The sequence below is a fragment of the Anastrepha obliqua genome, chromosome 4, assembly GCF_027943255.1.
Source record: "Anastrepha obliqua isolate idAnaObli1 chromosome 4, idAnaObli1_1.0, whole genome shotgun sequence".
In the NCBI taxonomy this organism is placed as follows: domain Eukaryota; kingdom Metazoa; phylum Arthropoda; class Insecta; order Diptera; family Tephritidae; genus Anastrepha; species Anastrepha obliqua.
This window is the reverse complement of record NC_072895.1, coordinates 55635864-55659338: the sequence shown is the minus strand read 5'-3', so window position 1 is coordinate 55659338 and position 23475 is coordinate 55635864. Positions and strand designations below refer to the sequence as shown.

The 23475-nt window shown below is 35.2% G+C and overlaps 1 protein-coding gene across 1 annotated transcript in view; it reads right to left on the bottom strand.

Annotated features, from left to right (window-relative positions):
* The window catches only part of LOC129245429 (probable peroxisomal acyl-coenzyme A oxidase 1), a 28378-nt gene extending 8763 nt beyond the window's left edge, over window positions 1-19615 (bottom strand). Inside the window, exon 1 of the mRNA XM_054883590.1 lies at window positions 19320-19615. Within this exon, the coding sequence (XP_054739565.1) occupies window positions 19320-19446 (127 nt within the window). The 5' untranslated portion in view covers window positions 19447-19615. The remainder of the gene's footprint in view (window positions 1-19319) is intronic.
* Between the last annotated feature and the right edge of the window lie 3860 nt (window positions 19616-23475).

Here is a 23475-nt window from a genome sequence, read left to right as displayed (position 1 = left end):
CACAGACTGTAATTTGTTAAAAAATATTACTATAAAGTGGCGCCTATATTTGAGTGGTAAGTTACTCGTATACGATAATTGTTTTATAACATCTTTGGCATTTGTCAAGTCGACAGATATACAATTTAACACCATAGAACAACGCGTTAAAATTATTAAAACTTATTATAAAAATTGTCGATCTTTAAGAATTAAAAGAATATAAGAATATAAAATTTAAAAAATTTCAAGTTTTGGCAAGAATAGAAAAAGGACTGGCAGACCAAAAACTGGACGTTCTGCTGAGAATATTGCTGCTGTGGCGCAAAGTGTTGCTGGACAATATCGATAGCCCAATGTTCTGAACAATTAGGCATTCATGAATCGATTGTAATTATTAGGAACGGTATTTTGAACAAAAATTGTGGATCCCGAAATTATCTAAATGTTTACATATTTTATTTTAAAACAACATCTAGACGAGTCTTTTGAAATACTCTTTATTAAACTTGTTATAAAGTGTTTATAAATTGCCATACCTCAAATATCATTTCTCAAAACAAAAAAAAAAAAAAAGCAGTTCAAAATGAACTACGGCATACTATGTATTTGTACGAATGCTCCATTCCACTCTCATTGCGTTATTTATCTTCTTCTTTTCCTTCTTTTTCTTTTTACTCATTCCTCTTCGTATGCAACAAGGAAACCAGCGTCTAGCTTAGCATGCGATTTATACGAATTTTGCCTCAAAGTATTAAACCAATGCAAAAACGGAATAAAAAAATCAATACCAGAAGTTCTTACAACAATATAAGCCAAATGTCAAGCCTAATTTGAATTATCGAATTAATTAGAACAAACATTTTTTGAATGAAACTGCATTGCAAATTCACTTTTTTTTCACTATTTGCTTTTGCGAAATCATTGCAGCCCCCATAGTTGAGTACACCTGTGCGCGTAGCATTTCGCCGCAAGTAATGTGTTCGTTATCAGTTTTGAAGAATAATAGAAATAGTTCTTTTTTTGTAGTCGACGTTATATATTGTCATTTCGTTGACTGTATGTATATTGTAAACTTTTTTTTGAGTTGTAAAAAAGGTACCCAAAATATATCCATAAAAACCAGCAACATTTTAATCAGCTCTAGCTAATTTTACCTGTGGGTCAATACATATATTTATTTGTTTATTGAAGTAAAAACTAGTCACCAAAAACAAATTGTCTTACAGACTACTACAGATAACAATAATACAAATGACATAAAAATAATTTTAATCCGTAAAAAAAGTACAACAAAACATACTACATCAAATTATTTCAGAAGAAGCTAAGTCAACCCCAAAGCTTTAAGTGAATTTCAGCAGATAAAATGTTTGCTTGGAGAAAGGAAAGCCTTGCGAGAGTTACATTATGTGTACTTCTGCTAACGGATGACTGGCTCGTGAATATTCCCTATTGCTCACCCACGGGTCGTTGATAACATCAAGTTGCAAAAAATCGCAGTGCAGTTAGAACTTTGTAATATAAAGGCATGGTTTAGAATTAAATTAGCTGTTTTTCAGTCGAAATCAGTGATATTTTGGAAACTCTAAGATGATTGTCAACCAAAGAAATTGGGTGTGCAGCCAAATGGAAAGGATTGTCCACATCCCGGAGGCTAAAGGAACACAGCATAACTTCGCAATCAGTCCTGTAGAATGCTTTAATTCACAACTGGAACGCCATAAGTACAACCGGATATGCAAAGCTTGTACGCAGCATGCCCCAGAGGATTGCTGCTGCTATCAAAAGCAAAGTGTGAGCCTACTAAATATTATTGTATGTATTTATCACTAGTTCCTTTTTACTGATTTATTAATAAAAGATCATTATTTCACCTTTTCAAACGAAAAATTCGGTAATTTAATACTTTTGGCCAAGGCGGTACATATACAATATTTAAGATAAGCAAAAAGTTTTATTTAAAAGTGATTGTCTTATATACTTTTTTAAACTTTCTGGAGGATTAAAAATTATTCTGTTGAAAGTTAAAAAAATTTAATTTCATTTTACTTTTGAGTTTATTATTTCATAGCACCTTATTTAAGGGGGGCAGCTCCTCCAGCACTTTAAAATTTGCCTATTTTTTTTTGGTTTTAAAAATTCATTTACAATCTAACGAATATCTTTTCAATATTTTAAGCTTAATAGAAAGTCTAAAACGACCCTATAAAGCTAGTGAAGTGATGAGCGTCGAACGAAAGATGCGTACGTTTTTTTCCGCTGTCGAATATAACTCAAAAAGCAAGCTCAGCTTAAAATTTCACAGGGATATTCTTTAACATTTTGACTTTTGCATGTACTTCAAGTTTTAAATTATTTATCACTAAAAATATTGTTTTGATCAATTTGCTTATAAAAAACTGTAATTATTTCTTTTTCACTTTAAATTTTCATTTTTTCGGTAAAAAACAGTGCAAAGCGGAGTAACTTATTTTAGTGAAATTTTTTTGTCTGGTGGATTTCAGTTGATTACAAAAGGCTGTAAATTTCATGGCGCAAATGAAAGGTGCCACGTTTAAGCAGCAGTAGCACCGCCATTTGGTTTTTCTTTATTTAAAAAAAATGTTGTACAATCATTTAAGCAAGAATATTACTAAGGAATTTATTTTAAGATAATAAATACTCTCAGTTTTTCGCAAAAAAAGTTTTAAAAGCTCGTTGTCTGGTGGAGCTGCCCCTTAAATTTAAACTGATCTAAATTGTTACTATAACTACTCAAGAATACGTGGTACAAATTTTAAAACAAAGTTCGCATTATTTCCGATTCTATGAGCACTTAAGTGACCGCCTATCGGTTCGGCACCGTAGCGCGCGGTAGTTAGAACGGAGCGTTTTTCTCGAAACGACTTTTTTTCAACTGGTGGGCACCCTAGCTCAAAAAGTTATCGATCAATCGTTATGAAATTTCGAAGTATTATTTATTCAATCCTAATTCATAGGAACCTATTTCTGGGATTGATTATATTATCATTAAAAATATTTTTTTAAAGCAAAATAGATGAAAAAATATGGTATGAAAAAGTGGCATTGTGTTCAAGCGCCTCAAAAACATGCAATTTTCAATATTATTTTATCACCATTATGTTCATATTCTTAAGAGACATGTTGTTGACCAAAAAAAATAGATTAAATAATAAAATAGAAAAAATAAATTGTTTTTGATTACAGAGAAAAATTGGATCTTCAGGAATGTTCACCAGCAAGGCGATCGTCCTTGGACAGCACGCTCTAACGCCTCTATTTCTGGAGGAAATGGCTTGAAAAAATTTAAAAAGTGTACTTAAAAATATTAATAAAATTCCTTCCAAGTTTAAAAAAATTTCTGATTATTCCTTCCTTGTTAAAAAAAATTCACAAAAAACACAAAAATTTCGGCCTCCTAAGCCGGTTTCCCTCCTTATGAGGTCATTAAACTGTTTTTACTCTTTTTTAATAAATATTTTTGAAATATTAATATTAAATCTGCATATTAAAAAAGATTGCCAAGTATTATTTTTTAAGCACTTGAATTGAAAAATCTGTGTGTACTTTAACCACTTCACTTTTTTATACACCAAGGCCCATCTGGAGAGTGCTTTCGATGCGAAATAAACTTTAATTAAATGATTTCGATCTCGGTGAAACGCCAAAATTAAGAAAAACATTTTTCTAATAGCGGTCGGCCCTCGGCAGGCAAGTATATTTCGGCCATGAAAACAGCTCCTAAAAATATCTGCCGTTCAGAAGCGGCTTGAAACTGTAGGTCCCTCCATTTGTGGAACAACAGCAAGACGCACGCCACTGGCATACAACTCTAGGTCATCCCCTTCTTTGTGGACAAACATTAAAAAGCACACCACAAATAATGAAATAAAATTGTTGAATATATAAATCCAGGCACTAGTCTCGGTGGCGTAATAATCGGAAAAATGTGCTTCCCTAGTATGTATTAATAACAGTAATTATATTGCAAGTGCTTTGGTTTGATATAAATATTTATTAAATTATATATGATACATTTATTCCAGTAGCGGCCGGGTTCAAATTAAATTATATAATATACATATATGTACACACAATTATAAACAATTATTTACCATTTATTTATTGTATTTTCTTTCCAGCAGCTTTGTAAAGTGCTTGACAAAGTATTACGTCACAATTAAGTATTTTTAATGCAAGCGATTAATGGAAAGCTGAGTAATTGCACTATAACTCAATTAATATATAATATAAGCGAACACTTTTGCCTTAGACGCTTAACAAAGTCTCATTATAAGTTTAAGTTGTTTAATCATCAACATTTATTTTGTCGCCTTGAAAATGGGCTCAGTATAGTCATAAAAGCACCTTTTAAACGCGAGAGATCTTCTTCAGCTCCTTCAGCGAATTCTCTTTAATGGCCTTTATCGACGCAAAGCGGCGCCCGCGGAGTGGTAATTTAAGTTTTCGGAAACGGAAAAAGTCACAGGGGGCTAAATTCGGTGACTACGGTGGTTGTTCGATGATATTTGTCGAGTTTTGGTCAAAAAAGTGTTCACAGTGTGAGCCTTGTGAGACGGTGCGTTATCATAGTGTATGAGTTTTCTTTCCACTAATTGGGCCGTTTCCTGAGCACATTCTCTCTCAAACCTCGCGTAACTTCCAAATAATATTCTTTGTTTGCCGCAAAACCATTTGTAACGAGTTCCGAGTGCACAACACCACTCTGACGTGGTTTTTGGTTTTGGGCTCGTATGGATAACGCCATTCAGCCGCCTGTTGACTGGTTTGCATATCATACTCATATACCCACGTCTCATCATCTGTTATGATGCGCTGGATAAACGTTGGGTCCGAATTCACTTGCTCAAGCATGTATTCAGCCTCCTTCCGATGAAGTTTTCATCCGTTGAAAACGTCAATGGGCGACCAGATCGGGGCAAATCTTCCACAACTTCTCGATTCTCTGTAAAAGCCTTATACCACTCGTAGACCCGTGTTTGTATTGTGTTGATAAAGCATACTCGCCATGGGCTTTCTGCAACATTTTCAACGATTCGGCACACGAAATCCCGTCGAAAACACAAAATTTAAGACAAACTCTTTGTTCGGTTGACTGATATAATTAAATGCCAAAAACAAGCTAATTGGCATATCACAGTTGTACCAACATTCCATCAAAAAATTGTGTAACGCGCGCCTTTTAAATGAACAATTCACTATATTTTTTTTGACAGAATGTATGTGCTTTTTGTTATTTAGAGTCAACAGCAAATTCCATTGCTACTTGTATGAATTATTTTTTTTGAGACAACCTTTTAATTTGCTTCTGATTTTTATACTCGTATGCAGATATTGTTTGTACTACAAATGGGAACTGTTTTTCTTTTATTTTCCATATAAGGAACTGCTGAATATAAAGAGTGATTCTCCATTGGATTTCAGGGACAATATTGTCTTCAAATCTGCTAATGCCAGTAATGGAGCACTTGGAGGTATCCTTTGTATGTCGCATTGGGAAACAACTGAGTCTATTGTACTGTTTCGAAAAGATTGTGAATAACCGTTTTCCTTATTATCTTTATTGTTTAATGGTAGTTATTCGAATTTTAAACCCGATTCCTTTGGGGACAATTCTGTTGCCACTAAATAATTTATTGAGTTTACAAAATTTACCACAATTCAACTATTAACAGTATATTTTTTTGAATATGCATAACCAAATTTAAAGCAATTTTCTGGTTGACTGTTATTTTTATGCCAAAGAGGGAGATTTTTTTAAACAACAAATTAACAAAATACTCTAAACCGTTAATCAGTGTTTATCGATTTTGACATTCTAGGCACAAAAACAAAAACAAATTACATTGCTCTTGTTTGTTTTCACTCCACTGTTGTTTGGTAACTGAAATATAATATTAATTACTCAAAGGATTAAGGTAGGAAAAATGTCTATCTACTTTTTTTTAAATTTGGCTCAGCAGTCTGATGCGTGCCATACCGAAAACTTCAAAGGCATTTATTTCAAAACTATTATACATAAATTTTCCATGACGGACAGACTCATAACTTTTGGATAATTTACTTGAATTAATCCCTTTGCATAGTGAGTATCTAAACCTAAGTTCGCCACAGGCACAAGCAGGCCAGATTGACCCTTGCAGAAAGTACCAATTTTAGGAAGATGAATGGGAAAGTGCAATTTTTTCGATAAAAGGAAGATGTCAATCTTGACGGGCCAGATGGTTCCCAAATTTATTGGCATAACAAGGGGAAGAAAAGAGAGCAGAGTGTTAAAATTATAGTGGTTAAGTAAGCTTAAATTGTAAGATGTTGTAACAGGTCTGGCAATGCTTTAATGTCAAATCATACCATCAAATCATACTATTATATTGTACTATACACATTCAGTCTGTCTTCAACCCTGATAAGCTGTGCACGCACATTTCACATCCTTACCTGAAAATAAAAGGCATATTTACAAATACAGATTTTATTCGCTGCGTTTTTATCCATCAAAGAGAATAGCTCATAATCGATGTCAAAGGAATAAGTACTTGTAATTTTCCTTAAGAATTCCTCCTGTAAAAGGCAACGGAACCGTCCATACTTCCAAACGCGCCAAGAATTACCAATTTTGGAATGGCCTGCCTGCGGCCGTGACCTTAACCCTGTTTTTAAAGATAAAAGGCAATTTGATAGCGCTGAAAGCCTTAGTCGAGTGGTCAAAATTTTATTAAAATGTTATAAAGAACTTAATCAAATCGATGCCTCGACGACTTCAATAAGTTATAATCAAAGGAGAATCCAACACAAATTACTAAGCTTCAAATTACAATATAAACAAACCCTATTTGTTTATTTTAAATAAAATATTGTAACATTGATCTTACACTTTTTTCATTCTATAAATTTTACTTTTCTTAATAATTCATGAAAGTTTCGTGAAATGTGTGCTCATTTCTGGATATTTTTTAACCATTTATCATTAAAAGTTTAAATATTAAAAACATAAATTTTTAGCCCTCAACTGATAATGAAAATATACAAAAATTAGGGCCGAATATGCTGATGGTAATGTTATATTAGTTTGAATAAATTTAGTATGATATCCAAAGTGGTTCCTTACTGAAGCCGGCTATCTACCTTCTACTCAAATATGAACGAGACGTTATCAATAAAACGGTCCGCGGATGACATATGGCAAAAATACATTTTTTGTTTTTTGGTAGGACTGTTATAAGCTTACGTGGCAAATTTCAGCGTGATATGTCATATAGTTTGTTTTCTGTGCTACTGTAAACAAGTCAAGCTCGAGTGTGTTCTTCGAACTCTTTTTTATTATGTAGAAGATGGCTTCATTAACAGAAAATGTATAAGTTATAGATATTAACATAACATTCAGGTCAAATGTGTTAAGTGATTCTGCAATCTTGTGATACGCCATATATGACTAGATTGTTGAAAATGGTTCACGAATGCCCTAATGTTCATCAAATCCAATTAGGGCTTAACCTCTTGAGTGGCACATGCCTAAACACAAAATGTATTGGACGATTGTGACAGCATGCGAGACAATTCAGCGAATGGCTGCGCCTTAAATTCGAGTCGTAAAGTTATTACGACGTGTCGCAAATCTAATTATTTTTTGTGAATAAAATAGAGAAATGTAGACGCATTGTAAACGGCATCGTTATTATAAACCGAATTTTAGACTGCTCGGTCAACGAACTAGCTATGTGAGAAATGTTTTTATTTTTATTATGCTTTTTGCAAAATAAAAAAACTTACTTCCTCCATTGTATTTGTGGTGAATAAAATAAAATAAAAAATTTAAATCTAAACTTTTGTTTATTTAAAATGCTGACATAAATACAATAAAAAGCGCATCGGACTTTGCATTTTCTTTCAGGTGCATTTTTATTTTTGCTTTTAACTAAATATTTGAGAGTGAACTTAAACCAAATTACTGCGTGAGCGGTGGTGTACTGGAGGTTTGAAAGTAAAAGTGGTTGAAGGTAGTATTTGAACTATAAGAGGTACAATTTTTTTTATAAATAAACATTTTTATTTAGTAAGCACAAAAAAAATTTCAGATTAATGGTTTTTGATAAAATTGATAAAAAAAGGAAAAATTGATAAAGGAAGGAAAATTAATAAAAGACAAAAATCATTTCGAATGATGGAAATTGGAAATTGATGGAAATCTTTATTTTGACCTTTACGCTCTCCATTGCTTGTCTATTTGTATAATGTCGCTGACTTTACGACTTCTTGTACTTTGAAACAACATTTAAGGAATATTTGAATTTATTTTTTTAGGTTATAAATTTAAAAAATTGGTTAAATTTGTAGACTATACATATGTTGCATATAATTAACTAACAATATCCATTTATGAGTTTCTCGAAGGATCTTCTTACTAAATGCCATGCAGTCAAAGAAAACTCCCACCCCAATCAAAATTTCTTCTTTAAGATTGCAGATAGGCATATCAAATTGGTTGCTCCAAAAAATTTGTGAAGCTGCTACAACAACAAGAATGCGACCTGCCGCATCAGTCACAAGATATATCTGAGCCGACATATCTACGATCACAGCAGGCGTCCGTCATGATTGTGTGCCGCATTCAGCATTGCGCTGGACAGCGTGACAATGGAATAAGAGGGCTAAACGGAGGTCTCCAAACCTGGAGATAATATCCATCTAATGACGCACACCTTCACTGATATGTCAAAACAAAAAGTGGTTGTACAGAAAACAGCGGAGAAAGTAGACCTGAAGATACAAATCGGTAAAACCAAGGTAATCCGCCTAATTTCCACCTCCACTCAAAGATTCGACACTTAGAAATTAATTCCTTTTGTCATCTTGGCAGCATAATGTCCTCAAATGGTGGATCAAAAGAAGATACTACGACTCGCATAAAAAACCCAAAGCAGGCTTTCGGCTCCCTTAAAATCATTTGGTACTCGTCTATAATCACACGAAACACAAAGATACAAATTTTCAATTCGAACACCGAGTCAGTTTTACTGTACGGCGGCGAATCTTAGAACTTTGCAGTTACAGACATGCAACGCCTAAAAGACTTTGTAAATCGCTGCCTGCGGACAATGCTTCGCATTTTCTAGCCTAACACCATACCAAATAGCAGGCTGTGGAGTAGCACCAACCAAACTCCTATGCAAACGGAAGTCCTGCAAAAAATGGGGTAGCCTTGGACACATTCTTAGAAGAAAATCAATGCAGCATAATGCGCACTACAATTGATTGGAATCCACAAGGAATACGATGAAGAGGTAGACCCTCACTATCCTGGAGGAAGAGTTTAGTAACGGAGATAAAGATAACCAACAACAGCTGGAACGAGCTGAAGAAGATTGCTTGTGATAGGGTCTAATAGAGGAAGATTGTTGTGAACCTTCGGCCACCTCGCGGAACAATAGGAAATTATAAAATATATATATACAACAACAACAAATTGGTATAAATTTCTGGTGTAAAGAAAGAGGCATTTCTCGATATTTTTTCGTCACGAGCCTAACTGATACACAGTTGTAGAGTTACATAAGCAGAAAGAGTTTTTCTTACTCGCAAAGTTTTGAAACAAAAACAATTTTTTTAACAAACATGCCACTTTGCTCAATGCTTCTACGCTAAGTAATTCGCGAATTATCCTGTTTCCACGACGTAATCGTAATTCACTTTGGCATCTTTCTTTCTTGTTCATGATCGCTTCTTTTTATTATTATTATTTACTATTAACAACGGTGGCGAGAGATTTGAATGATTTACAAAAAGGTATTTGGCTCATCCGGTAATTATATATTATTTGAAGGAAAGTTCATCGAACGCAGTTTGTCTCCCAGTAGGATTCAGTTCGATGCTAAAATATGTTATATTTTCATAAATTCATTCATTCACAAATTCAAAGTCCTAAGTTTCTTCCAAGTTAAACTGTACAGTTCTTAGAAAATGCAGTAGCCTCAATAGCTGCACTTCCTCATGGATGTGCAACAGTTCCTCAGTAGACAATTTGGTCTCCTCCACAATTCATGAGATGTTCAACAACCTCCTTCGACATAATAATTTTTTCAAAAATTTAACTCTTACTGTTTATTATTCAACATTTATTAACTTTGTTTTGGTTTACTCTTTCAGCTAATTTCGATACATTCCCAATAAAAATTATAATTAAAAATTTATACCACACAAAAAGCTAAATTGCTCGTTCTTAGAGCCTCCACACACTGAAGACTTTATCGGCCGACTATTTAGTCAGTCCTTATTTAATCACATGAAGAGATATGAAGGTGCGCGTACCACATCGCTCACTAAATAGTTGGATGGGCTGCACATTGCAATCAAACTCTAATCTAAAAATCTGCCAACTAACGGCCGACTGCTTGATCAGCAAGGCGCTCCTCTACAAGCTTTTTAGTAGGCCAACTTGTTACAAACATGCACACATTCCCATATAAAAATTGTGATTATCAAGTTAGGAAAAATGCGTAATGGAAAATTATATGTAAATTAATTTTGGAACGTTTGTTAGCCATTTTACAAAACTGACTGAAGAAATTTAAAAAAGATCGCCATTGTACAAAGATAAACTTAAAAGAGTAGGCTGATATACCTTCTGCTCAAATATGAAGGAGACGTTATCAATAAAACGGTCCGCGGATGACATATGGCAAAAATAAATTTTTCGTTTTATGGTAGGACTGTTATAAGCTTACATGGCAAATTTCAGCGTGATATGTCACATAGTTTGTTTTCTGTGCTACTGTAAAGAAGTCAAGCTCGAGTGTGTTCTTCGAATTTAACGATGGAAATTCAAGTTTTGTTATTCCAACAAAATTTCGGCTTCAGACGCCTTAAAAATATTGCAGACAACCTATGGGGACTCTGCTCTATCCCGTGTACGTGTTTTCCAGTGGTACAAATCGTTCAAAGAGGGCCGTACATCGGTTGAAAACTTGCCTCATGAACGTCGTCCAGCAACATCAGTAACCGACGACAGCATCGGAAAAGTAAAGGAAATTGTGCTTGAAAATCGCACAAATCGCAAAATCGGTTAACGCTGAATATTATTTAGACGTTTTAAAGCGTTTGCGCGAGAACATTCGTCTTAAAAGGAAGGAATTGTGGGACAACAAGTCATGGTTCTTGCATCACGATAATGCACCAGCTCACAAAAATGCACCAGCTCACAAAAATAATGCACCAGCTCACAAAAATAATGTTAATATCGTTCCGCAAGCACCGTATTCGCCTGATACGGCTCCATGAGACTTTTTCCTGTTTCCCAAGCTCAAGTTACCGCTCCGTGGAAAACATTTGGAGACAATTGAAGTCATAAAAGAGAATTCGAAGAACACACTCGAGCTTGACTTGTTTACAGTAGCACAGAAAACAAACTATGTGACATATCACGCTGAAATTTGTCATGTAAGCTTATAACAGTCCTACCAAAAAACAAAATTTTATTTTTGCCATATGTCATCCGCGGACCGTTTTATTGATAACGTCTCTTTCATATTTGAGCGGAAGGTATGCCTAAAGAAAAAGCTATGGACAAAAGCTGTGAAGTAGTTTGGAATAGACTCGATTGGAATAAACTTAGCGGCGACGATAAAATGAATGTTATTTACGGTTAAATGAGTGCGAGTATATGAACGTATTACTTTTAATAAATTAATTTGCATTCCGTGACACAATTTATTATATTGAAATGCAATGGAGCCTTGAAGAGAAATGAAATAGGATGGCATGTACTGCCTGCCACACGTTGTCTATATCTTTTCGTCCACGTCTATTAGTTGTATATAATTCAACCATATTCGGCGGCCGCCGTAGCCGAATGGGTTGGTGCGTGATTACCATTCCGAATTCACAGAGAGGTCGTTGGTTCGAATCTCGGTGAGAGCAAAATTAATAAAAGCATTTTTCTAATAGCGGTCGCCCCTAGGCAGGCAATGGCAAACCTCCGAGTGTATTTCTGCCATAAAAAAGCTCCTCATAAATATATCTGCCGTTCGGAGTCGGCTTGAAACTGTAGGTCCCTCCATTTGTGGAACAACATCAAGACGCACACCACAAATAGGAGGAGGAGCTCGGCCAAACACCTAACAGAAGTGTACGCGCCAATTATTTATTTTTTTTTTTTAATTCAACCATAGGGCAATTGAACAGGGTATTCTTGAATTTCGCTCCATATGTAAGGTTACTAATCAATCGTTGTATTTAGATGGATTGCACCCAATTATTCTTTTTTTGTTTTTCTTTTTAATTTTTCGCCGTATTTCAATAATTGCAATAATAACTCTTTTGGGCAACATTCTATCGAACAAATGGCAGACGCAAAATTTAAAAATTGCTCGACACTTATCAAGGAATGCGAAAGCAATTGTTCGCCGATTTTACCAAGTTTGGTCATACGAAGCAAAATTGTGAGAGTAACTTCAACTGACATGTCACCGGGGACGGTAGCAGAATTCTGCCGATTTATTCCACATATATTGACAGACTTCAAACAGCAACGAAGTAATAAGTGTTAGTTGTTTTGACTTTTTTGTATATCACCAACTCAATCACAGTTTTTTCGTAAAAAAACCACTTTCATAACCGCACTTTAACCCAATCAGTTAATTCCTGCAAAATCGCTGAGAGCCGACTAACGCGCTGATGTTGGCCTCACCTCTGCATTCTGTGTATCGTGTGTGCACCTATGCACCGATTGAATAGTTGGTCAATTAAAAAGTCTGTACTGTGCGGTGACTCTTAGTTAGTTCATTGCATTGCCACCTTGGCAAAAGTTAATTGCTGCAAAGCTACGGTTTCACAATGTACATTCAACGCTTCTACACACGGAAAATAAGCCTGCATCTCAATCAAAATGTATGAGTATATACTCGTATGTCTCATAATTTGGCGCTTTAAAGGGATTGTGGGTAGTATCAACCCATAAAAATATCTTACTACAAAAGCGAAGATCACTGAGCTCGAAAAGAGCGAACTTTATATGTTATGATTTGTGTTTTGCTCTTAATTGTTTAAAATGTTCCTTGTGATTTTAGTTTCGGTCTTTAGAACAATTCGCTGTGAAGTCTAATGGATTTTATCCATAAAGTATTTCAGCTATGAAACCGCTCAAGATCTTTAACGGCTGAAGGTAGCACCAGAGGAATGATTGACAAAAGGTACATCCTATTCACATCGACTGTAAGACATCTAAGTGCAACCTTCAGCACCCGATGCCATTTGCCAACTCACTAAAAATACTGTTTTCAAATTGTCTGTAGTGACTAGCGTGGGGACTCCGAATCTATTGATCCAGCCGTTGAGTAGCTCCCTCGCAGCCGTTTCAGCCGTTATGTCTACCAGTGGGAAAACTTCGATCTACCTCAAGAACCTATCAACACACGTTAAACAGTAAGTAGGTATAGCCTCATAATACAGGAAACGGTTCAGCAATGATATATGTTCGAAACGGTTACGGGAAATTGAAAAATTCTCCACAGCACTCCTGGTGTGCTCTGTGATTTTTCATCGTTGGCATGCAGCACAACTGCGTGCACGTGATAGGATTCTAACTTTGCAAAAGATATCCCTTAAATTTGCTCTAAGATCATTCAAGTATCCAATCCTTTCCCCTTCTTACACATATTTTTCGCAATTAATTAACGTGAAGCCTGCAGAAGCCTTTTCAACGTTCTTTAGGGTGATATTGACTGCCCCTCAGTGGTTAAGTATTAATTTGATTCCCATCCAACAATTCCCTTCTATCCAAATGAGCTGAATACCAATTATGTATGTTGTAAGGCTCCTATTGAATATGCTAGATTTCTCGGTTTCAAAGAAAGAAATTTCTGTACTACTATAAGCTTAGTTGGTCGCACCTTTGTAATTTGATTACATAATTTCATTATTCTTTACTTTTAGTACTCAAGTTGAACACACTTTTTCTTGGTTTTTTGAACATTTAAAATTATAATTTTAAAATACTTTGTAATACCTTTTGCCGACTGCAAACTTTTTCACAATCATAAATATGTATTGTAGCATTACCCAGGTACTTATATACATATATAATTATACGGGTATGAAGCCTCACTAAAAAAAGGTCCAAGTTTTTCCACCGGAATTATAAAATGTATTATATTTTCAGACCTCCGGCCAAATATTTCGAAAGCATATTTAGATTTACGTGAGTTGAACTGATTTTATAATACCTCCAAAAATCAAAATTTCAATAAAAAAAAATTTATTTTTTAAGATATTAGTATATATATTTTCTTTTAATAACCTCAGATAGTAGAAGAGTTTAATCTTAAAAGGTCGGCATGAAAACGTTCTAATAATGAAACTTTTGATGCTATTTTTGCTCGTTTTTGGAAAAGCTGCAGCCGTACTATAATCCACAAATTAGTATACTTATTTAGACGCAGCATTTCCAATCTCTTCCAAAAGCAGTAGTTGCCAAAATCGCTTAAACGAAGAAGAAGAATGTAGTTCCATATATATAAAAATGTATATGCATGTACGGGAGGGGAGAAAATTATTTTCTATTTTTTTTTGTTAGCACCGTCACGCTTTATAAACTCATAAAGGTTTACATAACAGGTGGCGCTAAAGAAATCCTCCTATCAGAAAATGCTATAAATTTTGCGATTGGCCCCTAATGTCAGTTCTGTTTTGACATTTGTGTAGTAAACACATGCGAAATACACGTTAATAAACAATATTACGCTACACTGCTCCAGAACGCGGAATATTGCTGACATTTATTTGACCAATAATCGGTCGGTGACTTTGGCACAACGTGAATTTCGTCGCAGATTTCCTCGCCGTCCAACGCCTACTGGTGAAACACTGCGACGTTTAGCCGCTCGCCTTGAAGAGACTGGCACAACACGAGATGCTGCCAGGGGTGGCAGACCCCGGAGTAGCTGTTCTGCAGAGAATATTGCTGCTGTAGCCGAGGATGTCATGGAAGCGCCGTCGACATCGACCAGACGACGTGCCACGCAAATGGGTATCAGTCGACGGTCTTTACAGCGAATTTTGGTACAAGATTTAAAGATGTTTCCGTACAATGTCCAGACGGTGCATCAGCTGTTAGCTGCTGACCGCCAATCGCGTCTAACATACGCTCAAGCCATCCTTAATCACCACCAAGAGGAAGATGATTTTTCATCAAAAATAATCATGAGTGATGAGGCCCATTTCCATCTTAGCGGGTACGTAAATAAGCAAAATTTACGCTTCTGGGGCACTGAAAATCCGCGCGTAACCCACGAACAGCCATTACACCCGCTTAAAGTCACTGTATGGTGTGCTGTTTTCGCTGGAGGAGTCATCGGACCTTTTTTCTTCGAAGACGTCGCGGGCCAAACGGTTACTGTGAATGGTGAGCGCTACAGAACAATGATAAACGAGTTCTTTTTGCCGCAACTTGATGAATTGGGATTGGAAAACATGTGGTTCCAACAGGACGGTGCAACGGCACACACTGCACGTGCCACAACCGATATGCTGAAGGATGCATTTCCCGGGCGCCTAATCTCCCGTTTTGGCGATTTGCACTGGCCAGCAAGATCGCCTGATTTGACCGCTCCAGACTTCTTTTTGTGGGGCTTTTTGAAGTCGCGGGTTTATGTCAACAAGCCTCAGACTCTTGCAGCTCTTAAAGACAATATCCGTCAAGAATGTGAGGACCTATCGCCGGAAGTTTTGGCCAAACTGATGGAAAATGCCATAAAAAGGGCTCAAATGGTAATCAACTGTGGCGGCGGCCATTTACATGACATCATATTCTCGACTTGAGACTTGAACATTAAAAGGCCAAATAAAAATAATCCACAAGAAGAATCAAAGTTTTTCATTTTTTTTTTAAATTACAGCCAAAAAACATCGCAAGGTTACTTTTGCGCCACCTTGTATAACTAGATTATTTACTTTTCGACCTTAACTACCAATCCGTAAAAATTTCTCTCCCGAAATCCGAGGTTTTAAAATAAACCTAGACTATAAATATTTTTTCCGATAAAACCCTGTGATTTCTGTGTTATCAATAATTATTATCACGAGAGTAAGGAGAAACATCAATGTAAAAACCAAATGGAATGCACGCTGGCGAAGAAAAGAAGTTTTTAGACGCAATTCTAATACAAATTTTGTTTGATATTATTAATTATGCGTTCATATTATAGAAAAAGCATGTGTCCATAGACTCTTTAGCCTGTTATTGTTTATTACAAAATTGCTGCCAGTAAACGTCATTTACAGATTTGCACCAACTGTCTATTACTAGCAGCAAACTTCTATCTATTTGCTGTTTCTTCATATCGTGAATAAAAATTTAACAAACCAAAGACAAAAAAAGATTCCCCTAAACCAGTTTCTATGAAGAAAAACCTTTCAAAACAGCCTTGACAGCTGATTGTCAATATTGCAGCTAATCTGCCATATGTGAATAGGTGGATTTTTTCTGGATTTATTGCTAATTACTGCATATGTGAACGTACTGTTACTTGTAGAATATAAAATTAAAAATTACGTTTTTTCATTGTTTCGGAAACTAAAATAGCTACCAAAAAATATTGGAAGTTCAACAATAGGTTTAAGAAAAATTTGGATAACTCAACCAAATCTTGACCGACCCGAATCCTAAAAGGCGTAAGTGCAGAATAGCGACTCCTCACTTCGAAAAACGGAATAGTGGGAGTGATTCGCCTTATTTAACTAATATAATATTAAAGGTATATAGTATAACATTTCTTGTGCAAAGAAATAATAGGGGTGCTAAAGGGGAGGGGATAGGTGGAAATTTCAAAGTCTTAAAATACCTACAAAAAATAAAAAAAATTGTGTATCAATCCAAAGGTAATTAAAATATGTTTCGTTTGCTCTGCAACAAGACTGCCGTCATAAAAATATTTTTGATGGTGCCATCTTTTTAATGAGTTAGCACGTTGGAAGTTACATCCCTAGCTGAGTTCCAATGAAAGCTTGGTGGAAGCGAAGTTATTGCGTCTGAAGTGTCAGTATGTTTGTGTCATCGGTACAAAAATGAGTTTCGAACAAAGAGCGAATATCAGACTTTGTTTCAAAATCGGTTAAACGTTTACCGAAACATTTGAATTGATGAAAAAAAGTTTATGGCAATGATTGTCTATCTCGTGCCAGAGTTTATGAGTGGTTTACACGTTTCAAAGATGGTTGTGAGGACATAAATTACAATGAACATACGGAAATCGAAATTTTAAATTCGGAATCGTTCGTGAATTTATCGAAAATGAACCAAAATCATCATTGAAATTCATTGAATCAGAGTTGAATATCTCCAAAACATCGATTTATCGCATTTTAACTGATCATTTGAGCTTACAAAAGGTCTGTGCACGTTTCATTCCCCACAAATTAACTGAGGACCAAAAATTGAATTGACTTCAACATTCGACTTTATTAAAGAGGCGAGAACTTCCTTTACAACATTTTAAATGGTGATGAAACGAGGTGTTTCCATGAACCATGAAACATGAACCTGAAACTAAGCGTCAAATTGCCGAATGGAGGGCCCTAGATGAGCCATCACCCAAAAAATCGCGTTTGGAGAAGTCGATGCTCATTTGTTTTTACGATTCCTAGGGGATTGTCCACAAGGAGTTCATGCGAACGGGCCAAACCGTAAATGCAATTTCTATCTTGGCGTTTTGAAGCGTTTGTTGCATTGCCATCGGTCGAATTCATCCTGAATACCGCAAAGGAGGAAGCTGGCGCTTATTGCATGATAATGAACCATCTCATCGATCCACTCTTGTGACTGATTTTTTGACTAGAAATCGCATTTTAACCATCAATCACTCACCGTACTCGCCTGATTTGGCTCCCTGTGACTTCTACGTATTCGGAAAATTGCATTTGGCCATGAAAGAAAAACGTTTTGCGTCCGTAGAGGCTATCCAAAAAGTTTGTACCGATATCCTGAAGGACATTCCGGTCAATGACCTGAAATATTCTTTCGGAAAGCTTTTAGATCGCGCAAAACAATGTATCGAGGCAAGAGGGGATTATTTTGAATAAATAAACTCGAAGTTATCACAACAAAGCTCCTGTTGTTTCAATTTTAGCTCAGTCTTGTTTATTTTGGACTTCACCTTGTAGTAATCCCCCATTGTAGGGCGTTATAGGAAAACGCGTTATAGGAGTATTTTCGTATAACTCGCCCGTTTGGTCCCATTTAATACGATATAGAAATGGTTTACATTAAACTGATCCAATATACGAATTTTTTGTTGTTGTTCTTTTAAACTTAGGTCTTCTTCCATTTTCGTTTTTCATGACGGAGAAATACAATATTTATTTAAAATGTTCAAATTCTTATAAATATAAGATTTTTTTACCTTTCAGTACATAAAGATATGTATAATCAATACTCTTACACTACAAAAACCATGAACACGATGTAAATTTAATTTTTAACCCTACAAATAATTCACCATAGAAGTATGTATGAGGAAAATACCAGGGGGCAGAGGAACATAAAATCGCGTTATAAGAGTTCCGCATTATAGGGGGATATTTATAACTTTTTCTTCTTACAAAATGCGAAATTAACCTCATTTAAAAACTAGTAGTTTAAACAGAAAATAATTACCTTTCATCATCATTACTTTAATATTTAAGCTAAAATTTCAAAAATTTTTTTTTTTTTGTTTGAATGAGGCCACAGACTGCTTTTAATTATTCGCTTCTTATATACAGATATTAAATATATGTCTATGTAAATATGTATGTATGCACTGACGCATATCAAAACGGCATTTTAATGATCTGTGGGATTATGCTAAATTTCTTAAAATCTGTTTAGTACTTTTTTCAAAATATAGGCATTTTAAAATTTTGAAATGTTCATCTTTCCCGATTAACTAATTTGGTTATGTTATCAAAAAAAATACCACTTTTATGCTGACCTTTTAAATTTAAACGTTTCTACTATATGAAGTGATTTTTCTGGAAAAAATATTTTTAAAAATTAATTTCTTTTAAAAAACTTGATTTTTTAAGTTATAGTACTTTCAAATTGGTCCAGCTCACGTAAATCTTAATATTTTCCATAAATATTTTAGCGTAGGTGTTAAAATGTAATAAATTTTATAATTGCGAAAAATGTATAATTTAAAAACCAGTACCGCATTTTTTTGTTAGCAAAATGAAGGGTGATGCACCCTAATGTGTGCACATCTACGTGTGTATGCGTTTTATATGTGCAATCCTACTTAGTAGACTGTTGTGAAACTTAGCGATTATTTTCTTAATTCACCACTTACCAATTAATCTCTTCATTTGCAACAGATTTGCACTGTCATAAATCCAAGCAGAAAATTCCTCTACATCGAATGTGGCACTTTTACGTTCTTTCGCCAAATCAGGATTAATATCTTTTGGTATTGACATTTTTTTTTTTTTTATGATTTATTTGTTAAATTTATTAACTATTTTTAAAGCTCAATTAAATCCAATTATTTATTATTTACTCAATTCACACAAAACACCGGACCTACCGCGATTACACAACTTTCAACTGTTTGAGTAGAAAAACAGCATTCGACTGGCGTCTGTTGACGTAGTGCGGATCGCTTGCGGAGCTCTTCAGCTTTTAGACCTAATAAATAAAATACTCTGCGCTTGCTTGGAGCTACGCTGAGCCACATGCATTAAAAGAGCAGCAATACTCGTTTGTATGAATGAATTAAGAGTGCAAATATAAGTTTTTATTTTGCAAGCTTTTTTATGGATTTCTACGTGCATACATAGGTATACTCATGCGAAGCAGCAAAAACCATGCATGATAGGTTTGCATATAAATAAAAATATTATGCATAGGTTTTTTTCTAAAGTCACTAAGTGCTTTCTACATATAACATATAGGGTGGGCCATGTAAAATTTGCTTTTTAAATCGGCTATAAAAACAAAACTAATCAATATTTTTTCAAATTTTTTTTTTATTTTGAAGATTGAACATTGTCATTTATGAATGAAAAATAATATCGTTCAAATGACTGCGACGACTGGCTTTACAGTAGGCCATTCGATCAACCCAATTTTTAAGCACATTTTCGATTGTTTGGGCTCCAATTTCATGAATGGCAACTTCGATTTCGTGTTTTACAGCCTCAATCGTCTCTGAATGGTTCGCATAGCATTTGTCCTTAACGGCTCCCCACAAAAAATAGTCCAACGGGCTTAAATCATAGCTCCGAGGCAGCCAATTGATATCGGAATTCAAAAACGGTAGCCAAAAGTTCGAGTGTAACTTTGGCAGTGTGACAAGTTTCACCATCCAGTTGAAACCAAATGTCGTCCATGTCATCCTCTTCAATTTTTGGAAACAAAAACTCGTTGAGCAAGTCACGGTAACGCTCGTCTTTTACTGTAACCGCGGAAGAAGAAGAAGACTCACCACTTTGGAAATAGGTTTTCAATATTTCCCAATTTTGTTCAAGCTTATAACGTCCCATTTCGTAAATGTCAAACCTTTAAGTAAATTATGAACACATTTGACATGCCATTTGTGTTACCATTCTCAAAAAAATAGGTGGTTCAAAAAGCAAACGCTATATGACCCACCCTGTATTATGTGAAGACTACATTTGGTATATTGTTTGTTTTTTTTTTTTTTTTGTTATATTTAGCTTCATCTTTTGCGATAATGCAGTTCAAACTGCAATTTTTCTAACAGTAATGACCAACTCCAGTTAATATTGCAAAGCACTAAGTAATATCAAATTCTTTTGCAACTGATCTTTATATCATAACTCTGCGTCCTCCCACTGCCATTATAATTCTCAGTAAATGCATCACTGAACACTTTCAGACACATAAACCGCCTCGGATATTGCCGGGAATATAAAAGGTTGCGCATACCATATATTGTATTTGGCTCTCAGCAAGGTGGATTTAATAAGGTGACAGCATTCACCCAGCTGAATTTTTCGCCGTAGGTATGGCTTACGTCAAAATGATATGCTTTGTTTGAATGTATTGGTATGTTTACATTCGTATGTTTACATTTGCTTGCTGATTTTGACGTGATGCTTGCACCAAACGCAACAACAAATACATGTAGGATTTTACTTATATGTGTTTGCTGTCACCTGTAATAAATCCGCCTTGGCTCTCAGTGATTCTAACAAAATCCACAATGGAGAGAAAACAGAAGGTGTGGCCAATATCAGACCGTTAACCGTCTCTGAGCTATTTTGAGGGAATCTGCTGATTCGTTCATTGGATATGACAGCGGTTTGTTCACAGCAGAGGTCGGCAAAAACTGGATTGTGTTTATGATATATGCATGAAAAAATCAACGCAACCATTGTAGTATAAATAAATAAATTTATTTGACGACGTCTAAGCATCTATCACATATAAAGGTTTCCAATAACATGTGTTATTTTGAATAGCCCGCTATTTCGGTAGATGCCATTTTTGAAGCTGATATTTTTTGATATTTGACAAAAATGGAACAATACACGCTTAAACAACGCATTGAAATTATTAAAATTCACTATAAAATGGTGAAAATTTGGCAGAGACATTTCGTAAAATGCGAAGATTTTGGGGTCATCGTGAAGCACCTTGTCGGACCGCAATACAGAAATTGGTTAAAAAATTCGATCTGTTGGAACAAGTTAGTAATGTGAAGAATAAAACCCGTGCACGTCGCTCAAGAACAGCCGAAAATATTGCTGTTATAGCCGAAAGTGTTGAAGAAAACCCAGGTTTGTCCATTCCTCGTCGTTCTTAAGAATTAGGCATTTCATTAACGTCATTACATCGTATTTTGCATAAAGATTTGGGTATTAAGACTTATAAAGTCCAGTTAATACAAGAACTCAAGCCGGCCGTTCATCAACAACGTCGTGTCTTTGCTGATTGGGTCGTTGAAATGCACGAAAATGATCCGGAATTCCATCGAAAAATCATCTTACATTACACGAGTAAAACAAATAATCTCAAGCTAACATAAGTTAGAGGGAGACGCATGCCTCCATCAAATTTTTCATATTGGTCATTGACTGTCACTGTTCTTGCAGGATATCTGGTAGATAGAAGCAACCCTAAAGGCACAAGGATAAGGATATGCTTATTGTTGAGAATTTTCTTACGTTAATATCCAAATAAATCTCTCACACCAATTGTTCTGAGTTTTATCACTAGAGTGTCAAATAACCCCCAATAATTAAAGTCAACACAACTTGTTTGCTTTATTCAATTTCACCTTACTTTACGTTTGCACGTACACACGCTCAACTTAAGACTCATTACTTTATGCGCATGCACCTCTGCTTTACTATATATATGTGTTAAATAACTATCGTAATTACGAGATGTGGTAACTCGTGTCTTCTGGCAAGTTCTGTGTGGTCATCTGATGTTCATATTTTTGTTTATAATGGGCCTCTTATTTTCACCAAAACTTGGCAAGTGGAGAATAGATGAAGCAACTGTTACAAATGAACATACGTCGGCAACGCGAGAAGAAAGCTACCTTAAATTATATGTGTAGGTAAGGCAGTGCGTCAAATGAGCTATAGCCAAGGTGAATAATAAATCCACCTTGTCTATAGCCATACTCGCTAGCAGCGAATCTTACTCGATAACTTTATTGTCGCTTTCCCATGCCAATTTTTCGTCAAGTTAATCGAGCATAGCGATAGCGTGCGGGAAATGACGAATAGAAGAGGCCTGGTATTTAATTCGCTTAGTATTGCCAATGGTTTCGCTAACTTTCGTGATTTGTTACAATATGTATGTATGAGTCCAATGGGTGACTGCTTTGCTTCGACAACTAACATACAGAAAAATTATGTATTTAAGCCCGCATGAGTTCGGCGCCTTCATAAGCTAAAGAAAACAAGGCATTTACAGTAAGTAGGTTTCATTGGATTGCATACCGAACTATAGAGAGTGGTTTGAAGACTTTTCTGAAAGAGAATAATAATATTATGTCCAGGTGTATGTGGCTTCATTCATCTAACTTCTGTTGAAGATGTTCGTAATAAGGCACCGATTGCAGGTTAACCAAAATAAAATTTGACGACAGGGAAGATAATATACGTATAAATCTTTGTTGCTATCGTTTTGGAACTTAGCAAAGTTTATTCTTAATTCAGCTAAGCATTTCGATTGAATTCCCCTTCTATATACTTAAAATACCATGAATGATAGAGTGCGAGACGTCAAGAATATACAAACAAAATAAAGGAAATTACTCTTTGTGAAGAGGTGTAGTGAAAGCAATAAAAGCTGCGAAGCACAAGAAATTATAAACGCACACACACACTTTTTTGCCACGGCGCCATCGACATAAAAATGTAAAAAACTTTTTTCTTTTTGTTGTCTTGTATCAAAATAGCGAATTATATGGTTTTCAGAAGACGTCACCTTAATTTTTGCACACCGTGACTAAATACTTTTTGAGG